Here is a 22,802-nt window from a genome sequence, read left to right on the forward strand (position 1 = left end):
CATTTACATTTTAGTAATGATTTAAGTAATTTTCTCTCAATGTGACTGCTCCTTCTACACATTTATAAGCAGTCAGTTGTCCTTGGGACTAACGTTGTGGATGGTTAGACTTTGGGACACGGATGATGAAATGCAGGTTTCAAAGTTCAAAAGTCAAAGACTATGCTCCAGGTTCAAGCATCTGATCTCTGACCGACATCAGCTGACCTCTGCCACACAAGTGGCGTCACTGAGCACAAGTCTGCTGACATTTTCTACTTCACTGACGGGATCGTACACACTTACTGTGGCATGGCTCCAGGTTTCGATCTGAAAGCTAAACTTTCACTGTCAGAATCTGTTGAACTGGCACCTGAGTGAAAAAAAAAAATAACAGACATGTAGGTCTATAACCTATTAACAAATAACAAAGATCTATACCTGCTTCCAAGGGCAATATTCTTCATTCAGACAGTAACATACAGAGTCTTACTTTGAAATAGAGAATGTTTCATACCATTTTTACTTAGGCTATTTTTTCAGATAATCAGTTTAAAAAGAAATACTGAAAAAGTTTTCTTCAAGTCAGCATGTGTTTCGTGTCAGATTTATTATTGGTTTCATTTTTGTCCCTTTGGGCATTGTAACCATACTTTTAAATGGCTTAGAAACTATGGAATCAATGTGTGTGTGTCTGTGTGTAAAGACAGCCATGGTCTTAAACTTCAGCTCTTTCCAGTAGATTGCACGGTAGCGGGAGCAGTGTGTGTGCGCAGTTGTGTCTGACTCTTTTGCACCACCATGGAGTGTAGCCCACCAGGCTCCTCTGTCCATGGGATTCTCCAGGAAAGAACACCGGAGTGGGCTGCCACTTCCTCCTCTAGGGGATCTTTCCAACCCAGGGATTGGACCTGTGTGTCTTGTATCTCATGCACTGGCAGGAGGAATCGTTACCACTGTGTCACCTGGAAGCCCAGATTACACGGTGTGGATTATCAGTGCCTTCACTCCTTAATGAGGAGACGCTTTCTAACTCTGACCAGTTGGAACTTGACTGTGGCTTCACTCTTGAATGCGGGGGTCTCTAGTTTGGATCATACCCTCCCAAGATCATTTGCTTCATTGCTGTGTTTAAATTAAGGGTCACCTCATTGGGTTTTCAAGCCAAAAGGCAGGTTGTACTTACATTTTAATGCTCACGTATTTTGTGACAAGAGATTTTAGGTGACATTTAGAATAACTGTGATGGTTAGAAGTACATTCTTGATCATTCCTTTATGAGACATATTTAACACGAGTTATTTAAATTATCTATTTAGAATATCTTAAAGTAAAATAATATACACTTATAGAAAAGTAAACCTGGGAAAGATTAAAGGCAAAAGGAGAAGGAGGCGAAAGAGGATGAGATGGTTAGATGGCATCACTGACTCCACAGTCGTGAATTTGAGCAAGCTTTGGGAGACAGTGAAGGACAGGGAGCCTGGGGTCCTGCAATCCATGGGGTTGCAAAGAATTGGACACGGCTGAGTGGCTGAACAACAACAGGAAAGTAACCAAGCAGCACAGAATTGTGTGACGTCAGAGTGCACACTAGGACATCACGTCCCTGATGCCATCCTGCATTTGCAACAGTCTGGCTGTAATTTTCAGATAAACTGAGTGTATTAACAAGCGTACAGTGGACCGCCCTGTTATCAGTGGGGGATACGTTCCAAAACTCCAAAACCATCAGCTCAGTTGCTCAGTCGTGTCCGACTCTTTGCAACCCCATGAATTGCAGCACGCCAGGCCTCCCTGTCCATCACCAACTCCCGGAGTTCACCCAAAATCATGTCCATCTATTCAGTGATGCCATCTAGCCATCTCATCCTCTGTCGTCCCCTTCTCCTCCTGCCCCCAATCCCTCCCAGCATCACAGTCTTTTCCAATGAGTCAACTCTTCACATGAGGTGGCCAAAGTACTGGAGTTTCAGCTTTAGCAGCATTCCTTCCAAAGAACACCCAGGACTGATCTTTAGAATGGACTGGTTGGATCTCCTTGCAGTCCAAGGGACTCTCAAGAGTCTTCTCCAACACCACAGTTCAAAAGCATCAATTCTTCGGTGCTCAGCTTTCTTCACAGTCCAACTCTCACATCCATACCTGACCAATGGAAAAACCATAGCCTTGACTAGATGGACCTTTGTTGGCAAAGTAATGTCTTTGCTTTTGAATATGCTATCTAGGTTGGTCATAACTTTCCTTCCAAGGAGTAAGCATCTTTTAATTTCATGGCTGCAATCACCATCTGCAGTGATTCTGGAGCCCCAAAAAATAAAGTCTGACACTGTTTCCACTGTTTCCCCATCTATTTCCCATGAAGTGATGGGACCAGATGCCATGATCTTAGTTTTCTGAATGTTGAGCTTTAAGCCAACTTTTTCACTCTCCTCTTTCACTTTCATCAAGAGGCTTTTGAGTTCCTCTTCACTTTCTGCCATAAGGGTGGTGTCACTTGCATATCTGAGGTTATTGATATTTCTCCTGGCAATCTTGATTCCAGCTTGTGTTTCTTCCAGCCCAGCGTTTCTCATGATGTACTCTGCATAGAAGTGAAATAAGCAGGGTGACAATATACAGCCTTGACGTACTCCTTTTCCTATTTGGAACCAGTCTGTTGTTCCATGTCCAGTTTTAACTGTTGCTTCCTGTTGACCTGCATATAGGTTTCTCAAGAGGCAGGTCAGATGGTCTGGTATTCCCATCTCTTTCAGAATTTTCCAGTTTATTGTGATCCACACAGTTAAAGGCTTTGGCATAGTCAATAAAGCAGAAATAGATGTTTTTCTAGGACTCTCTTGCTTTTTCCATGATCCAGTGGATGTTGGCAATTTGATCTCTGGTTCCTCTGCCTTTTCTAAAACCAGCTTGAACATCTGGAAGTTCACAGTTCACGTATTCCTGAAGCCTGGCTTGGAGAATTTTGAGCATTACTTTACTAGTGTGTGAGATGAGTGCAATTGTGCAGTAGTTTGAGCATTCTTTGGCATTGCCTTTCTTTGGGATTAGAATGAAAACTGACCTTTTCCAGTCCTGTGGCCACTGCTGAGTTTTCCAAATTTGCTGGCATATTGATTGCAGCACTTTCATGGCATCATCTTTCAGGATTTGAAATAGCTCAACTGGAATTCCATCACCTCCACTAGCTTTGTTTGTAGTGATGCTTTCTAAGGCCCACTTGACTTCACATTCCAGGATGTCTGGCTCTAGCTGAGTGATCACACCATCATGATTATCTTGGTCATGAAGATCTTTTTTGTACAGTTCTTCTGTGTATTCTTGCCACTTCTTCTTAACATCTTCTGCTTCTGTTAGGTCCATACCATTTCTGTCCTTTATCGAGCCCATCTTTGCATGAAATGTTCCCTTGTATCTCTAATTTTCTTGAAGAGATCTCTAGTCTTTCTTGAAGAGATCTCTAGTCTTTCCCATTCTGTTGTTTTCCTTTATTTCTTTGCATTGATCGCTGAGGAAGGCTTTCTTATCTCTCCTTGCTATTCTTTGGAACTCTGCATTCAGATATTTATATCTTTCCTTTTCTCCTTTGCTTTTTGCTCCTCTTCTTTTCATAGCTATTTGTAAGGCCTCCCCAGACAGCCATTTTGCTTTTGCATTTCTTTTCCGTGGGGATGGTCTTGATCCCTGTTTCCTGTACAATGTCACAAACCTCCGTCCATAGTTCATCAGGCACTCTATCTATCAGATCTAGTTCCTTAAATCTATTTGTCACTTCCACTGTATAATCATAAGGAATTTGATTTAGGTCATACCTGAATGGTCTACTGGTTTTCCCTACTTGCTTCAATTTAAGTCTGAAAACTGTTAACAGCACCAAACCCAGTCAATGGTATTTTTCCTATACAGACATACCTAAGATAAAGTGTAGTTTGCAATTTGGGCACAGTAAGAGTTGAACAACAATAACTAATGGTAAAACAGAACAACTATAACAGTGTAATTATATTACAGTTATAATAACAACAATGGTATATGACTATGGTATCTCTTTCTCTTAAAATATCTTATTGTATAAATCTAATGCCTTCACATACTGGGTGTAAATTTTAGGGTTTGAGACATAATAGCAAAACAATGTGGATTTCTTTTGCCTTCTTCACTACCTTATGGATTGAAGGTCATTCTCACCATCCATCTTGGCGACCTCAGCATATGGTTTTCTCCCCTTTTCTCACTAACTCTTACCTTTCACTTAAAGGAACCCTGCGTGGCTTCCCTGTTGCATGTCCAAACTGCCAGCATCACTCCCCTGGTGCTGTGGGGCCATTTTTAGTAAAATTATGGTCAGTAAACACAAGCCCTGGGCCCTCAGTCTGACAACCTCGGTGACTGACAGGTTCTACAGGGATAACTCACGGCCCAGGGGCCGAAGCTGAGGTGAGAAATCTCCTCAACCCTGCTCAGATGGCGCAAAATTCAAAAGTGGTCAACTGTTTACTTCTGGAACTCCCTGTTTAATATTTTCACACTGCAGCTTTCACTTTCCCTGAGACCTCGGATGAGAGGAGACTGTATATCTGTGCACATATTTGCACAAACAGAATCACACTACATGTGTCTCTGCAGTTGGCTGTCTGCCTGCAGACAGCAGCTTGTCAGCTGTTACTGAGGGTGAGCGCCCTGCTCAGGTAATTGTGGGTGTTCGCCGTCCTGCACCTACTGAAGCCCTCACTCCAGAACCAGTGCTCTGCAAGAAGAGCAACCACCACAGTGAGAAGCCCACACACCACAGCTAGAGAAAAGCCCGTGCAGCAACAACGACTGAGGTCAGCGAAAAATACATAAATAAATTATTATTTAAAAAAAAAAAAACAGGCAAGCCTTTGGAGTTTTTTAAAATAAAAAACATGAACACAAAAAACAGAAGCAATTATTGAAGGCACCACTTTATCCAATGTTTCTGCATTAGAGTGTCACTCTTACTGGTTAACTGCACTGCTCAAACAAAGAAGCTCTTTACTACTGGCGAGGAGCTGATCCCGCCTGCTCCTAAGGACATCTGTCCTGAACTTTTGGGAGACGCTGCAGCTCAGAAGGTGGCACGTGTTCCTCCTTGGCCAGCACGGTAACTAGACGAGCTGATGAAACAGCAGAGGGTGCTGGGCAGGACTGCTGGGGGGTGGGGGTGGGGGAGTGAATGCCCGGGGGACGCAGTCCAGGCTGGCGAGTCTGCTGACGTGGGCAACACACAGCAGCGCTTCTTTCCGTCCTATATGTTTTCCAGGAGGATGTGCAGGCGGACATGCTACCTGCACTTTTGTTGCCAGCCAACACCACAGCCGCCGAACTGTGAAGTCTTGGAATGACTATGTATCAGGAAACGGAGGGGGTCACTGTGCGTCAGTATACACTATCGGCACATACACGGATGGAGCGGCTCCCAAGACTGGAAGGCTTTCTGGTTTCACTACTCTGTCAAAGACTTCGCTTCTGGATATGTCTACCTCCTGTGTCATCCACAGAGAACCAAACGCTGGCAAGCCAGAAAATGCCACCCAAACATCACAGTGCTTTGCAGGATGTGGTTAAAATGACCAACCACACTAAATTACATGCCCTTAACTCACGTCTGCTGGCACAGCCCTGTGAAGAGATGAACACCGAGCACACACATCTGCTCTTGTACACAGAAGGGAGAGGGCGTTCTAAAGGCAGGGCCCTGGCCAGTCTCTGAGTTATGAGAGCCACTCCAGAGATTTCTTTTAGAAAAATTGTCACTGCTGGCAGCACATTCCTGTGACACAGAGTGGGTCCCAAACCTTGCTCACTTGTGTGACATATTCAACCTGTTCAATGAACTCATTCTGTCACTTCAGCTGTGCTCAAGTTGGCAGATAAACCAGCTGTGTTCAGAACAAACTGGAATCACGAGGGCAACAAGTGAGGATTCGGAGTTTGGACAATTCAAACATTAGCAGAGAGTCTGAAAGAGACTGAGCCACAGCCTTCTTTCTCCCAGCTAGAGCATGATCACCTATCTCAGCTTTTCAAAGGAGTTTGAGCATTACTTTACAACCACAAAAGACCCGGGAGCTGGGAAGGAATGGACCCATGACCCATCTGTGAACAGGCCAGGTGAATCAACTTTGTCCACGCTAGAAGAAGATCAACTGCTTGAGACTGCAAATGATGGTGGCCTTAAGAGTACGTCTGATACAACTTCACATCTCCAGCCATTCTGGATTAAAGTCAAGGTGGAATATGCTGAGGTTTCTACAAAAGTACCGAAAAGCCTGCTTCCATTTCCAACATCCCATCTTTGTGAAGCAGGGTTTTCTGACAGCAACCAAAACGAGATGAAGGAGTAGACTGGACATGAGAACACACTCTGGGTGTTCCTGTCACTCCCACTGCCTCTAGATGGGACCATCCAGTTGCAGGAAAACAAGCTCAGGGTTCCCACCGATTCTGCACTATGGTGAGCTGTGTGATTATTTCATTATATATCACAATGTAATACTAACAATGAAATAAAGTGCACAATAAATGTAATGCAGTTGAATCATCCCAAAACCACCCCACCCCTGACCCTCAAAAAATTGTCTTCCACGACACAGGTCCCTGGTGCCAAAAATGTCGGGGACTTGAGCATCCTGGGTACCATCATGAAATTGTTGACAGCAGCTCCTCACCGCCCACACACTGCTGGGGGAGTCCATTTCCTTCTCCCTTCCCAGACTTGGTCCCCTGGCACTATACTCTGTCTCCCTCTGCAGGGTCTGTTTTCTCTCTTGGATTATTTTCACAGCAGGGAAAGGAAGTCTTTCACACAGGCTCTAGTAAGTCTGCTATGAAAACCAACAAGCAAACAGACTGCAAAAAGCATCCTGACCCTGTGCTCCTGTCCAAATTCCGGTCCCAGCCCTGTGGCGTCTGGGCAGGACCTCCGGGCACCACCCAGGCGTCCCCACGTTTCCTTCCATGTCCGAGGACCTCAGTGCACTGGTCCCTCCAGTGCTCATGGCCCCTCTTGTTGAAATCGCCATCAGCACCCGTAGCTGTGCGTCCTCGTCCTTCGCGAGAGACCTCCCGCAGTGGAAGCCCAAGTCGGCTGGCTCTCCCTCCCTGCCTCCTCAAACACTGACCTGCTCCACCCGCCCAGAGACCCCCTTTGCTCCCTGGCCAGCACCTCCTTGCCCTGGTGCACCCAGGTGGGGGGTCACCCTCGGCTCAGACAGTCCATCTGGTCCTGTGCCCTGGGCCACCATCTACCTCCTGAAGCTTCCAGGACATGTCCTCACCCTGGGCAGTAGCTATACCCACACATTCCCCTCCTGGCTGTGTCCACTCGGCTGTCTAGATAGCCATGCACACAGGTCACCCACTCCCCTCTGTGCCCAACTCCCCATCTTCCCATCTCATGATGGGCCACATCGTCCACACTGGTGGAGAAGCCAAAACCCCTGGGTCTGCTGGTTGCCGTGACCCCTCGGCCCACACCTGCCCCACCACGTGGCTGTGGAGTCTGACCGCCTCTCCCTCTGTCTACACAGCCTGCTTCCCCAGTACCACCATATTTCCTTGGGCCTGCTGCAGCACGCGTCTTACTGGGCTCCCGATTACAAGCCAAACTTCGGTTTAAAAACAGAAATCGGGTACTCTGACTTTTCAGTGTAAACCTTCACAGGTGATGATTTTATGTAGAGTAACGGCCAGCTTGCCGACAGCGCCCACAAGGCCCCACATCCTGTGTGAGCTGGCCACCGCCCAGCTACTGGTCCAGGACATACTCGCTGCTCCTGCGGCGACCCCCCCACCCACGCCCCCACATCTGGAGCACCTTCCCCTCGGCCTTCCCAACACTTTCTCTCAGAGTTGGGACCGAGGGCAGATGCCACCCCTCAGAAAGACCTCCCGACTTCCCCCCGCCACCTCTGCTCTCTTCCAGGCTTGCTGGGGGCAGGCCCTTCCCCTCCTGGAGCATTCCTGAGCAAGGGCAGAGGCCTAGCCTGTCCAGCAAGGGTCCCCACCCAGCACCCAGACCTCTGCCTGCCCTCTAGGGGCCTCTCAGGGAACACATGGCCACTGCCCCAAAGGTCAGTGATATCCTGAGATGTTCCAGGCGCACATCCCAGGCCCGTGCTGGATGGGCTGATGACCAAGTGACCCCAAGATCCTGAGTTCACCTGTGTCTTCCTCTGTGGCTGCTAAGAAGGGGTCACACTGCCTGGATCTAGTCCTTGAGGCTCAGGTAAGTGTCTGTGTGTGTGTGTGTGTGTGTGTGTGTGTGTCTGTGAGAGACAGTGTGTGTATGTGTTTCTGTGTGTGTGCGTGAGAGACAGAGTGTGTGTGAGGTCTGGAGCTCTACACGTCTCCCTAAGCTGCAGTTTCCCCAGCCACAGAAGGGGGTGATTTTCCTAAGCACTAAATGAGATAATCCATGTAGAAATGAAGACCAGTGCCTGGTTCCTAGCCAACACAAGGAGAAAAAGTTCATTACTGTTCTTAAGCTGAAATTTTCTCAGTACCATTCTAAAATTTGATGCACAGGACAGTGACATTTAGACAGTTTCCAACCAGTAGGCCATTACATTTTTAGGGATGGTTTTGTTGAGGTTTCTGAATCTATAAGAAATTTCCTAGCCTCTGGTAACCGGCCCCATACTGTATGCTGAGAGCAACAGCAACGAGGTTCAAGAAACAACAGAGATGCCCCGAGTCTCATGGAGTAAGGAACGCAGCACCATCCTTTCCATTCAGTCATAAGAGGAGGCCAAGAGTTTGTGTGAAATTCTCTCCCATCTCATGTAATTATTCTTAGAGGTAAAAATACACCAAAATCAGGCTTTAAAAAAGCTATCGCCCTGACTTCACGGGGGCAAGGAGCAGTTTCCTACAGCGCTTTCCAGTAGGCTCTTTAATCTGGTTCCGCCCAGACCGCTCCTCCCATCTGGTTCCACCCAGACCGCTCCTCCCATCAGCACCAGGATCTGAAGCCGGACCCGTGACCACACGTGGCCAGTGTAACTGGGGATGTTTCCCCATGTTAAGTAGCTCATGCAGGGACCCTAAAGGCAGAACAGGACTGCAGTGTGGAGGGCTGCCATGCTAAAGACCACATTCAGTGAAATCAAGTTAGAGACCATGGCATCCAGGGTCATACCCTGAAAGAGGTCTACAATTAATAAAAACAAGAATATTCAAAAATATTCAATCCTTTAACTTTCCTGTGAATGATATCCTAAGTCTTTAGTTGGTTGACAGACCTAGCACTTCAGTATGTTCCCATTCTTGATCTACCAGAGAAACTAAAAATAAGTCGGATATTTAGTGTTATAAATTTAAGTTCACGCGGCTGAAATGTTTTAAATGAAAAGGAACAAATGCTGACATCAGACGTCATTGATGAACGCCCAAGTGTCAGAACAATTTCATTTACCCATAAAGCTTCTGGGACAACTGAGGTTTGATTCACGAAGTTGGAAAGTCACGTTCATAAGAAGCAATGGGTCCCCTCTCACCCACACCCTGCACCCCTGGGTACCTTCGATGAACACCTCGGCGGAGGTGCTGTCAGAGCCACTGGAGTTGGCGGCCAGGCAGGTGTAGCGCCCGTGTCGTCCTCGAAGGCCTCGGCAATGACCAGGGTGTGCAGGTCGCCCCGTCCCAGAGGATCTGGATATCAGGACTGCTGTGTAGTTCACTCCCTTCACAGAACCATCTGCCGACCAACAGGAGTTGCAGGATGGGAGGGAGAGAAGGCAATGAGATGTTTACAACAACAAAGCACTAGCAAGAGGTGAGAGGCTGTATAATGAGATGCTTGTTTGATAAACAGAGACTCGAGTTCCTGATATCACTGCACACTACTACATTTGGGGCCATGAAATGCACTGCTAGACTACTCCCTGGGTCTTCATCATAGAGCGTCTTGTAATTTCATCAACGTGGGATGAAGGAACATCATCAAGCTGGGAAAGTGCCAGTTACAAACTGAAAGGAGCACAATTCCAAGGGCCTTATAGATTTTTGTCACTAATGCCTCTCACACCTGTTACAATGTCATTTACTGTTCTCCTCTAGAAAAAAAATATGAAAGTGACAAGAACATGGTACTCAAAAGATGTGATATGTCCAGGGAGATTGAGGGTCACAGCCCCGGGCAGCAGCGTGCCTGCTGAGCTGCCAGCTGGGCAGATTAATACCCCCCACACCACTGCTATTTGGAGATCTTTCCAGTGGCACACCCAGCCGTGTGGGCAGGGGCCATGGTGGTCTGTGATTCATTCTTGCCAGTCTTACCCCTTTCCATCCCCTGGGTCTATGATGTGGGAGGTGGCAAGAGACCAGACCATTTTCATGAGGGTTCCTCCTCACAAGCCGAGCACCTCAAACTCTCAACAGGGTTTTTACCAAAAAATAAAATAAAATAAAATAATGAAGCTTCCCTAACCCCTCCCCTTCAAAATGAGATTTAAAGAAATATGAAGGAATGTCCACCAACAACTAAAAGGATTGACAACTATCCAGTTGCATCAGATCCTAATCAGCATCAGAGATTTTCTGAGTCTGAAGCTCTAGAAAATTCTTTGGACTTGGCCTCCTTTACATGTCACTGAAGACTAGTCTTTTCTGCACTTAGACAGCATACTATAGATATCTGTCTGTATTAAATCTGAAAGCAAAGGTAATAAATTGAAGAAAGTAGGGAAAACCACTAGACCATTCAGGTATGACCTAAATCAAATCCCTTACGACTATTCAGTGGAAGTGAGAAATAGATTCAAGGGATTAGATCTGAGACAGAGTGCCTGATGAACTAAGGATGGAGGTTCGTGACATTGTACAGGAGGCAGTGATCAAGGACATCTCCAAGAAAAATAAATGAAAAAAGGCAAAATGGTTGTCTGAGGAGGCCTTACAAATAGTTGTGAAAAGAAGAGAAGCTAAAGGCAAAGGAGAAAAGGAAAGATATATCCAGCTGAATGCAGAGTTCCAAAGAATAGCAAGGAGAGATAAGAAAGCCTTCCTCAGTGATCAGTGCAAAGAAATAGAGGAAAACAATAGAATGAGAAAGACTAGAGATCTCTTCAAGAAAATTGGAGATACCAAGGGAACATTTCATGCAAAAATGGGCACAATAAAGGACAGAAATGGTATGGACCTAACAGAAGCAGAAGATATCAAGAAGAGGTGGGAAGAAAACACAGACGAACTATACAAAAAAGGTCTTCACAACCCAGATAATCACGATGGTGTGATCACTAACCTAGAGCCAGACATCCTGGGATGTGAAGTCAAGTGGGCCTTAGAAAGCATCACTACGAACAAAGCTAGTGGAGGTGATGGAATTCCAGTCGAGCTATTTCAAATCCTAAAAGATGATGCTGTGAAAGGGCTGCCCTCAATACGCCAGCAAATTTGGAAAACTCAACAATGGTCACAGGACTGGAAAAGGTCAGTTTTCATTCCAATCCCAAAGGCAATGCCAAAGAATGCTCAAACTACCACACAATTGCATTCATCTCACATGCTAGCAAAGAATTTTGAGTAGCTCAAAATTCTCCAAGCCAGGCTTCAACAGTATGTGAACCATGAACTTCCAGATGCTCAAGCTGGATTTAGAAAAGACAGAAGAACCAGAGATCAAATTACCAACATCTGTTGGATCATCAAAAGAGCAAGAGAGTTCCAGAAAAACATCTATTTCTGCTTTTTTGACTGTGTGGATCACAACAAACTGTGGAAAATTCTTCAAGAGATGGAAATAGCAAACCACCTTACCTGCTTCCTGAGAAATCTGTATGTAGGTCAAGAAGAAACAGTTAGAACTGGACATGGAACAACAGACTGGTTCAAAATAGGAAAAGGAGTACATCAAGGCTGTAGGGGAGAAGGCAATGGCACCCCACTCTGGTACTCTTGCTTGGAAAATCCAATGGATGGAGGAGCCTGCTAGGCTGCAGTCCATGGGGTTGTTAAGAGTCAGACACAACTGAGCGACTTCACTTTCACTTTTCACTTTCATGTATTGGAGAAGAAAATGGCAACCCACTCCAGTGTTCTTGCCTGGAGAATCCCAGGGACAGGGGAGCCTGGTGGGCTGCCGTCTATGGGGTCGCACAGAGTCAGACATGACTGAAGCGACTTAGCAGCAGCAGCAAGGCTGTAGATTGTCACCCTGCTTATTTAACTTATATGCAGAATACACTATGAGAAACACTGGGCTGGATGAAGCACAAGCTGGAATCAAGACTGCCGGGAGAAATATCAATAACCTCAGATATGCAGATGACACCACCCTTATGGCAGAAAGCAAAGAACTAAAGAACCTCTTGATGAAAGTGAAAAAGGAGAGTGAAAAAGTTGGCTTAAAGCTCAACATTCACAAAAGTAAGATTGTGACATCTGGTCCCATCACTTCATGGCAAATAGATGAGGAAACAATGGAAACAGTGTCAGACTTTATTTTGGGGGGCTCCAAAATCACTGCAGATGGTCACTGCAGCCATGAAATTAAAAGACACTTGTTCCTTGGAAGAAAAGTTATGACCAACCTGGACAGCTTATTAAAAAACAGAGACATTACTTTGCCAACAAAGGTCCATCTAAAAGCTATGGCTTTTCCAGTAGTCATGTGTGGATGTGAGAGTTGGACTATAAAGAAAGCTGAGTGCTGAAGAATTGATGCTTTTGAATTGTGGTGTTAGAGAAGACTGTCGAGAGTCCCCTGGACTGCAAGGAGATCCAATGAGTCAATCCTAAAGGAAATCAGTCCTGAATATTCATTGGAAGGAGTAATACTGAAGCTGAAACTCCAATACTTTGGCCACCTGATACGAAGACCTGACTCATTAAAAAAGACCCTGATGCTGTGAAAGATTGAAGGCGAGAGGAGAAGGGGACAGCAGAGGATGAGATGGCTGGATGGCACCATGGACTCAATGGACATGAGTCTGAGTGAGCTCCAGGAGTTGGTGATGGAGAGCGAGGCCTGTGTGCTGCAGTTCATGGGGTTGCAAAGAGTTGGACACGACTGAGCAAATGAACTAGCTGAACTGAAAGGTAATAAAACAAACTGGTTTGCTAGTACTCAGTGTATTAACCACAGAAACTATGCTAAAAAAACAAAAAAAAAAAAAAAAAAAAAAAACACAAGCACAGGATACTTAGAAAAGAACAGCCATGACTTTGGGAATTAAAAACCATTTGAAAAACCAGCCAATTGAGCAATCATGTAATGCAAGGCATACTGCTTTTGAGGCAATTGAGAAGGGCAGTATTCCTTGATCCTGGGCAGTTGGCGGTTTCCATTTCCAAAAAGTCCTGGAGAACATTCTGCCTAAAACCGTCTTATAGCTCCTTCCTCTTTGCTCTCTCCACAGTCACAATCCAGGTCCTCACTCCCGAGGACTGACTGTGGCTTAAGCATTGCTTGATCTGAAGTCTTCTAATTGGCCTCGTCATAGCTGGGCATGCTGAGGACTCCTCTCTAGCCCGTGTCAGGCGAGTGCATTTGACACTGCCCTGCATGAATCGTCCCCTCAACTTCAGTCTCTATGGTCTGCTTTCCTGTAACTTGGGCCCAGCTTCTTCTATCACACTCCTACAGAATCCTGCATGGATTGCTTGTCCCCTACGCAGCCCTCAAGTATTTTCTGCTTCTCCTCCCCTCTCAGGAGCTCTCTCCTCACCCTCTGTGTTCATCCCACCCTGGGGCTACTCTCCTCACAACCAAGTGAATGGTGCCTTCAGCACACTGAAGTCTCCAGAGCACAGGGTGGCTGGATGCCCTCCGTGTGAATGGCACTGTGCTAAGTGCCAGAGGCCCTGGGAGGAGTCATGCCCCATGGACTCTGGAACCAGCCAGAGTCTAGGTATAAAAAGATAAGAACCAACTGTCAGAGGAACAATAGAGCATGAAAAAAAATGCAACAAAGATTTAAAAGAAATGACAGTTAATCACCCTGGTCAGACCTGCTCCATAGGGACAGCTCCACCAGCCACCCCAGCGGAGTGGCACCCTGATCTTGTGCAGCACACTGTCTATAGGCCCTCACCAGTCTCCCCATGGCCCTGAGCCAGGAAATTGTTTTCATGTTTTTAAAGGTTAGGAAAAACTCAGAAGAATAATAGTTTGTGACATGTGGAAGTTACATAGAGGACAGATTTAGAGTCTGTAAGTTTGAGGAAGAGAAACTAAAGAACCTCTTGAAAGTGAAAGAGGAGAGTGAAAAAGTTGGCTTGAAACTCAACATTCAAAAAAAAACTAAGATCATGGCATCCAGTCCCATCATTTCATGGCAAACAGGGAAACAATGGAAACAGTGACAGACTATTTTCTTGGGCTCCAAAATCACCACTGATGGTGACTGCAGCCATGAAATTAAAAGATGTTTGCTCATTGGAAGAAAAACAATGACTAACCTAGACAGCATATTAAAGAGCAGAAATACTACTTTGCCAACAAAGGTCTGTCTAGTCAAAGCTATGGTTTTCAAGTAGTCATATATGGATGTGAGAGTTGGACCATAAAGAAAGCTGAGCACCAAAGAATTGATGCTTTTGAACTGTGGTGTTGAAGAAGATGCTCGAGAGTTCCTTGGATAGTGAGATCAAATCAGTCAATCCTAAAGGAAATCAGTCCTGAATATTCATTGGAAGGACTGATGTTGAAGCTGAAGCTCCAATACTTTGGCCATCTGATGCGAAGAGCTGACTCATTAGAAAAGACCCTGATGCTAGGAAAGATTGAGGGCAGCAGGAGAAGGGAAGGACAAAGGATGAGATGGTTGGATGGCATCCCCGACTTGATGGACATGAGTTTGAGCAAGCTCTGGGAGTTGGTGATGTACAACAGGGAGGCCTGGTATGTTGCAAAGAGTCAGACATGACTGAACGACTGAAGTTTTAGGGGCTCAGAGCCATGCCCCTGAACTCACCCAGTGTCTATGGCAGCCTTCATGCTGCAGCAACACCTGGGTCATTGGGACAGACTGCATGGCCCACAAATCCTGAAACAGTTACCATCTGGATTTTATAGGAAAACTGTGATCCCTGGGCCAGCAGCATCAGCACCATTTGAGAGCTTGTTAGAAATGCAGTATCTCTGGGGGTTCCTGAGAAAAGTAAAAACAGAGCTACCTATGGTCTAGCAACCCCACTCCTGTGCATATATCCAGAGAAAGCTCTAATTCCAAACAATGCATACACTGTACCATTCACTGCAGCAATATTCACCTACTGTGAACCTAAATGTCCATCGACAGATGAATGGATAGAGAAGATGTGGTACATATATACAATGGAACACTACTGAGTCATAAAGAAGAATGAAACAATGCCATTTGCAGCAACACAGACAGACCTAGAGATAATCATACTAAGTCAGGTCAAAAAGAGAAAGACAAATACCACATGGTATCACTTGTATGTGGAATCTAAGATATGACACAAATGAACCTACCTACATAACAGAAACAGAATCCTGGACATAGAGAATAGAGCTGTGGTTGCCAAGGGGCAGGGGGTGGTAGAGGGTTGGATTTGGAGGGTGGGATTAGAAGATGTAAGCTTTTATACACGAGATGGATAAACAACAAAGTCCTACTATACAGCATAGAGAACTATATTCAATACCTTGGGATAAACCATAATGCTATGCATGCATGCTAAGTCTCTTCAGTTGTGTCTGACTCTGTGCGACCCCATAGACAGCAGCCCACCAGGCTCCCCCGTCCCTGGGATCCTTCAGGCAAGAGTACTGGAGTGGGCTGCCATTTCCTTCTCCAATGCAGGAAAGTGAAAAGTGAAAGTGAAGTCGCTCAGTCATGTCCGACTCTTAGTGACCCCATGGACTGCAGCCCACCAGGCTCCTCCGTCCATGGGATTTTCCAGGCAAGAGTACTGGAGTAGGGTGCCATTGCCTTCTCCAAACCATAATAGAAAAGAATATAAAAAATGTGTGTGTGTGTGTATATATATATATATATATTTACACACATATAACTGAATCACTTGACTGTACAGCAGAAATTAACACAACATTAACATACTTCAATACAAAGTTAAAAAATAATAACTAAATTTAAAACAATACAGAATCTAGAACCTCACCCCAAACCCATTGAGACAACTTGGATTCTGGTGATTCACACACACATAAGGGGTGGAAGTTCTGGTCTGCCACGAGTGGATCATGCCAGCCTGATCACAAGGCCCTGGCTCTCCCCTGAGGGGCCACGCTTCTTGAGCACAGACACCAAACTGCGTGTCTTAATCTCTGACCCTCTGTACACAAGAGCCCATGAAACTGTATTGCTTCTCTCTTCTCTACAATGCAAAATGTATAGCATTATTCACTTGGCAACTGATATTATATCATTTCCTACCCTCTGTGTTCTTTATACCATTATCTGAGGCCTAATACATTTATGGCTTACTTTCCCATCTAGAAAATGGACTATTTTCCACTAACGCATAGAGTACTGTCACAGTCACAGCATCCTGGCAAAAGACTAAGAACATTTAGTCTTCTTTAAAGACGAGTTAACAGTCGAGTCTGTTGATTCCATTTTGACCTTAAAGTCACCCTCCATTAAATTCTTGTTGCTAGCACAGCTTAAACTACAGCGTAAATACACAAAATCGGTGCAACAAAGGTGTGTGAGGGGGTGGGGAGATACAGCCCAGGTGTGACACTCGGTCCCCTCACCACCCCCCAACCCCGTCCTGAGGCAGACGTCACTAAGGGTTACAGTGTCCTCAGCCAATGAAACTAAGGATGACAGTGTCCTCAGCCAATGAAACTAAGGATTACAGTGTCCTCAGCCAATGAAACTAAGCATTACAATTTCCTCAGCCAATGAAACTAAAGACTACAGTGTCCTCAGCCAATGAAACTAAGGATGACAGTGTCCTCAGCCAATGAAACTAAGGATTACAGTGTCCTCAGCCAATGAAACCAAGTGCCTTGTGGTGGCCCCTCTCATAGCAACCGAGGTGCAAGTCTGCAATGAAACACCCCTGCCATCCTCACCTTGGTCTCTTTCTAGAAAATACACTGGTTTTCCTCCAGATCCTGAAACCACCTCTCTTCATTACGAGGAGAGGGTGGACAGAGGGCTAGGTGCAGAGGCAGCCTATGGACACGTGACCTGTGCTTAGCGCCTACTTGGGGAGCATTCCATTGAAGGACGTCTGCATGTTTTCTCATCCCGTTTCTAACACCTGGAAGCCACTTACTCAGTGGACAGGACAGTGTACTGGGAAATCAAATCCGACTATCTACACACCCATTCTGTACCTCCAAGTCTCAGCTTCCGGCATACTACTAAGCTGCTAGTATAAAATGGGTAAAACGTTCCATACGATCTCACAGTTAGGATGAGGAGATGATAGAAAATTTGGGAGCTGTGATAGCTTTTAAGAGCTTATCTGATACAAATTAATGGAAAGAGCATGAATCTTTATTAACTGCCTATTACATGCTACATGCTTCACAAACATGGCCTGGTTTTATCTGCCATCAACCTTGTGAAGTGGTTTGTTACTGTACTGAAGATTCAGGCAGCTCCCATTTATCCATAGAACACTGACAATTAAACACAGACAAATGTGTGTTTCAACTGTCTTCAACTGTGTCTTTCATTGTCTTCAAACTTTTAGTTTCCTCTTTCATCAAGCTTTTAAAACTATGGATAGAAACAAGCTGTAATAAAGTTTCCTGGTTCTTCCTCTAATCTTGATGGAGTCACTAAGCAGCTATGTAATTGCTACACCACAGCTGCTGAGGAGCGAACCTTGAACCTCAGTGAACATGGTAAATCCCCAATCAAAAGTATTTAGACTTGCTCAAGTCAGACTAAGCCAGTTGAGACCGGCTGTCAAACTCTAAGGCCATAAACAGGGTATGAAAATAAGCCTGTATTAATTAGGAATAAAATGTAAACAGGCCAGCAGATGCAATCTCACTCATTCATTCCCTCATCAACCAATTATTAATTCAACCAGCAAAGGGCTCCCTGCACTTAAATTCCAACATAGAAGCTGACCACGGTATAGACGAATAGATCTGATAGACAGAGTGCCTGAAGAACTATGGACAGAGGTTTGTGACATTGTACTGGAGGCAGTGATCAAGATCATCCCCAAGAAAAAGAAATGCAAAAAGGAAAAATGGTTGTCTGAGGAATCAAGGCTATGGTTTTTCCAGTAGTCATGTATGGATGTGAGAGTTGGACTGTGAAGAAGGCTGAGCACGGAAGAATTGATGCTTTTGAACTGTGGTGTTGGAGAAGACTCTTGAGAGTCCCTTGGACTGCAAGGAGATCCAGTCCATTCTAAAGGAGATCAGTCCTGGGTGTTCTTTGGAAGGAATGATGCTAAAGCTGAAACTCCAGTACTTTGGCCACCTCATGCGAAGAGTTGATTCATTGGAAAAGACTCTGATGCTGGGAGGGATTGGGGGCAGAAGGAGAAGGGGATGACAGGGGATGAGATGGCTGGATGGCATCACAGACTCGATGGACATGATTTTGGGTGAACTCTGGGAGTTGGTGATGGACAGGGAGGCCTGGCATGCTGCAATTCATGAGGTTGAAAAGAGTCGGACACAACTGAGCGACTGAACTGAACTGAGGAGGTCTTACAAATAGCTGTGAAAAGAAGAGAAGCTAAAGGCAAAGGAGAAAAGGAAAGATATATCCATCTGAATGCAGAGTTCCAAAGAATAGCAAGGAGAGATAAGAAAGCCTTTCTCAGTGATCAATGCAAAGAAATAGAAGAAAACAATAGAATGGGAAAGACTAGAGATCTCTTCAAGAAAATTGGAGATACCAAGGCAACATTTCATGCAAAGATGGGCTCAATAAAGAACAGAAATGGTATGGACCTAACAGAAGCAGAAGATATTAAGAAGAGGTGGACAGAGTGCTTGAGCAGGTGCTGCCGCCGCTAAGTCACTTCAGTCGTGTCCGACTCTGTGCGACCCCATAGACAGCCAGGCTCCCCTGTCCCTGGGATTCTCCAGGCAAGAACACTGGAATGGGTTGCCATTTCCTTCTCCGATGCATGAAAGGGAAAAGTGAAAGGGAAGTTGCTCAGTCGTGCCCGACTCAGTCGTGTTGAATTCTTTGTGACCCCAGGGACTGTAGCCCGCCAGGCTCTTCTGTCCACGGGATTCTCCAGGCAAGAATACTAGAGTGGGTTGCCATTCCCTTCTCCAGGGGATCTTCCCCATGCAGGGACTGAACCCTGGTCTCCTGCACTGCAGGCAGATTCGTTACCACATTCGTTAGCCATCAGAAAAGCCCGAAGGTTCATTATAGCTTCTCACGTATAGATTCAGCTTGTTCTGGGGCTCTGCAACCCCCATGCCCCACCCCCGTGGCGCTAATGGTAAAGAACTTGCCTGCCAATGCTGGAGATATAAGAGATGCAGGTTCAATCCCTCGGTTGGGAAGATCCCCTGAAGGAGGAAACGGCAACCCACTCCAGTATTGCCTGGAGAATCCCATGGACAGAGGAGCCTGGTGGGCTACAGTCGATGGGGTCGCAGAGTCAGACACGACTGAAGCAAAGAATGCAAGGGACGAGCTAAGTAGTGAAGTCCCTCGTGGGATTTTTCCACCTGGAGGACTGAACAGATTCATCTTGCTCTGGATAGAATACTTGGGCTGAAATTAATCTATTAGAGACGGGATTATATTGATGGACTTGTTTCCTTTTTACTCAAAAAGGATTATAATCCATAGGAAAAAAGAATTGCAGTAATTAGAGCTTTGTAAAATGGCATGTTTCTTCATATTATTCTGTGCTGGGATTTTGAAATCAACAATGTTTTAATATACAAATACCCGTATATTTCTTTTTGTTGCAAAATGTCTTTTTTCCAGCCTAAACATGGGACAGTGCCAGAAATTCAAGGTTCCTCTTATGGCACTGCAGGATGTGGGAGGACTGAAATTTGAGAAGGTGTTTTACGCAGAAAAGCTTATATTTAATTGTTCACTTTCTACGTTTCAAGGGGAGGTGAGCTGTAAGCCTGACTTGGCCTGAGATGATGCTGGCAGAGAGGGCCTGCATGTGACTGCAGCCCTGGGAAGCCTCTGCTTGGGAAGGCAGTGGGAGGAGGATAAGTCACATCAGGGGCACTGCAGCTGCTTCTGAGCGGGCGCTGCCTTTGGGGACCACCAGTCGTTTCCGTCTTGGACAGCATAAGGCTCACCTCCCCCGTTTCCTGCCCTTCTGCCCCGGGCACCTGGCAGCCAGCCTCAGAGCGGCACACTGCAGCTGGCTGTGCGTCTGGGAAAGCTCAGAACACCGGTCCTCCGAGACTGAGGAACAGTGCTGATCTTTATGACAATAAATCCAACTGCTAAATGAGAGGAACTAACAAATCCACTGGCCAAGCAGAGTTTATATTTCTCGGCATGGGAGATGATAGTTTATGTTAAAAAAACCCACATATGGCACCACTCAACTTCCACACTGACTAGTATCTATTCTAATACTATCACTTAAAAGGAAATATATGTTTTAGGGACTGATGGTTTTTTTGGGTTTTCTTATTTTTTGTACCACACTGATGTGTCATGGAAATTTTCTGCATCCTGAATTTTAAACATGCGGTTTTTAAAAAGAACAAATTTGACTTATTAAACTTACAAAGTCTCATCAATGGATCTTGACTAATACCCTCCAACTCGGACAAGGAAAACGGTAACTCTCTGAAGTCAGTTAATTAAAACAATGAGAGCTTATGAAATACAAACCTTTAAAAATGGTTGAGTTATCATTTTCTCCTCATAAGGCAGTTTCCTTAGGCTCAAGAGGAAGACAAGTTATGCTCAAAGATTTCTGCTTTGCTTCTCAACTCCACTGATCTGTACTTTTCAGAAAAGTGTGTGGTGACCATGTGTGTGTGCTTGACTACTCAGCTGTGCCCGACTCTTTGGGACCCTATGGACTGTAGCCCGCCAATCCTCTGTCCATGGAACCGTCCAGGCAAGAATACTGGAGTGAGTTGCCATTTCCTCCTCCTGGGGATCTTCCTGACCCAGCGATCAAGCCTGTGTTTCCTGCATTGCAGGCACATTCTTTACCCTGAGCCTCTTGGTAAGCCCGTCTGTGGTGACCACATGCTGGCCAATCGGGCCCACAGCAGTCCCTTCAAAGCGCAAGCAGCCACACGGCCTTGTGGAAGCGCGTGTTGGGAGTAAACCAAGGAACCAGTTTCCTTAATGCTAACAGAGTGGAAATCAAGGGTGGGGAAGAGCTCAGAGACAGGAGTGGTTCAGCAATGACTCTGTTTTCCAGGAGCCCTTGCTCCCTAAGGAAGGGCAGTGCTCTGCCCTAAGGTGGAGAATCACCAACACGGAACCAGCAACCTCTACCCAAGACAAACCCCGCTCATGCTGAGCTCGCAGGCAGGCTGGCCGCAGACATCCCATTTTATACGTCTTCAGTTAAGCAGCAATTAACTTTTACAGAGCATTTTTTGTCTTGTCACCAAAGATTTCTTAATTCTTTACATGTGTTCACATGAACCGCAAGACACACCATGTTTATTCTGTCGAGTGGATTTATAGGCAGACCAAAGTGAAGTTAGTCCTTGGCTAAATTTACTATGGCTATAATTTCATGACCGCCTAGCTCGAGGGCCAACAGCTAAATCTGTGTGGACAACAGATGTACTTTAACCTTATGGTCCAAAAGAGACCAATAAATAGATTGATGTCTTGAAATTCAAAGCACAGGAAATGATAAAATAGATTCTGAACCGAAACCAGACTCCAATCGAACAATTCTTACCTCTAATCATCACTTTGTCTCCCAAGATGGGAAGATTAAAATAGAGGAGGACCAAAGAGCTCAGATAAAACAGAACCTAGAGAATGATCTGACCTTGTCTTGTTCTGACCGTGAAAGGTCGCCTCACGTCTGGATGCTGTGTGCAGACAGATGTTTAATCACGGTCCTGAGACACAACTATGAACAGGCAAGTGGGATCCACACCAAGTCTGTGCGCTGCCAGGAGCTGTTAAACTCTCAGGCTGCTTCGAATCAGTTCCACACTGTGGAATTAGTAAGAGGCTTAGGGTTGGCAGGCTGCAGTCCAGTTCTGGTTCCGCCTGGTCCACAGACCAGCCCAGCTGAAGGAGATCCAGACCTCCTCTCTTTGGGGCTGAGTTTCCTTGTCTGGATCTCCTCCTAGATGTCCCTAGAAACTAGTTCTGCCGCCAGCGGGCAGATACCGTTGAAGAGGATTCTGGGACCAAATAGGTTTTTAGATCACCGGGGTTAACGGAGTTCAACATCTGTCTTCACTACAGAACTTTTTAGAACTCTGGGCCGATGTGCACTTTCCAGACAGAAAGATGGCCATCCTACTGCACCACAGAACACACGCTCTGAGAATCAGGCCGAAGGACCAGCGTGACATGGACACAGAAAGGGCTGAATTGTCACTCGGTTCCCCACTAACTCTCCGATAGTGACATGAGGAACAAGAAGGAAGAGAGGCCCCCAACCCTCCTGTTGCTCATTCACAAATTCCCAGCTGAGAAAACAGGTTCATCCTCAGCAGTTGTCTATGCAAGCACAAAGCTCAGCATGACCCAACAGGTCGCTTCAGAGCTACCTGCCTGGTAACTCGTGCTGATGTTCCGAGCCTGGGAGCCCGGGCAGGAGACGCCTCACCAGACCCAGAGGAGCAACCTCAGCTGGTTCGTGCTGTAGGGCCATGGGCAGTCGGTACCTGTCACTGCATCAGGGCTGCATTCTGGAGGGAATACAGCGGGAGGCGGTTTATGAGAAGCACA

The 22,802-nt window shown here is 45.8% G+C and overlaps 1 protein-coding gene across 1 annotated transcript in view; it reads right to left on the minus strand.

Moving 5' to 3' along the window:
- Positions 1–22,802, minus strand: part of PALLD (palladin, cytoskeletal associated protein) — a 364,323-nt gene that overhangs the window by 197,599 nt on the left and 143,922 nt on the right. Inside the window, 4 exon segments of the mRNA XM_070376055.1 lie at positions 286–352; positions 9,524–9,595; positions 9,598–9,642; positions 9,645–9,700. Coding sequence (XP_070232156.1) covers positions 286–352; positions 9,524–9,595; positions 9,598–9,642; positions 9,645–9,700 — 240 coding nt within the window.

The sequence above is a fragment of the Bos mutus genome, chromosome 8, assembly GCF_027580195.1.
Source record: "Bos mutus isolate GX-2022 chromosome 8, NWIPB_WYAK_1.1, whole genome shotgun sequence".
Classification (NCBI taxonomy): domain Eukaryota; kingdom Metazoa; phylum Chordata; class Mammalia; order Artiodactyla; family Bovidae; genus Bos; species Bos mutus.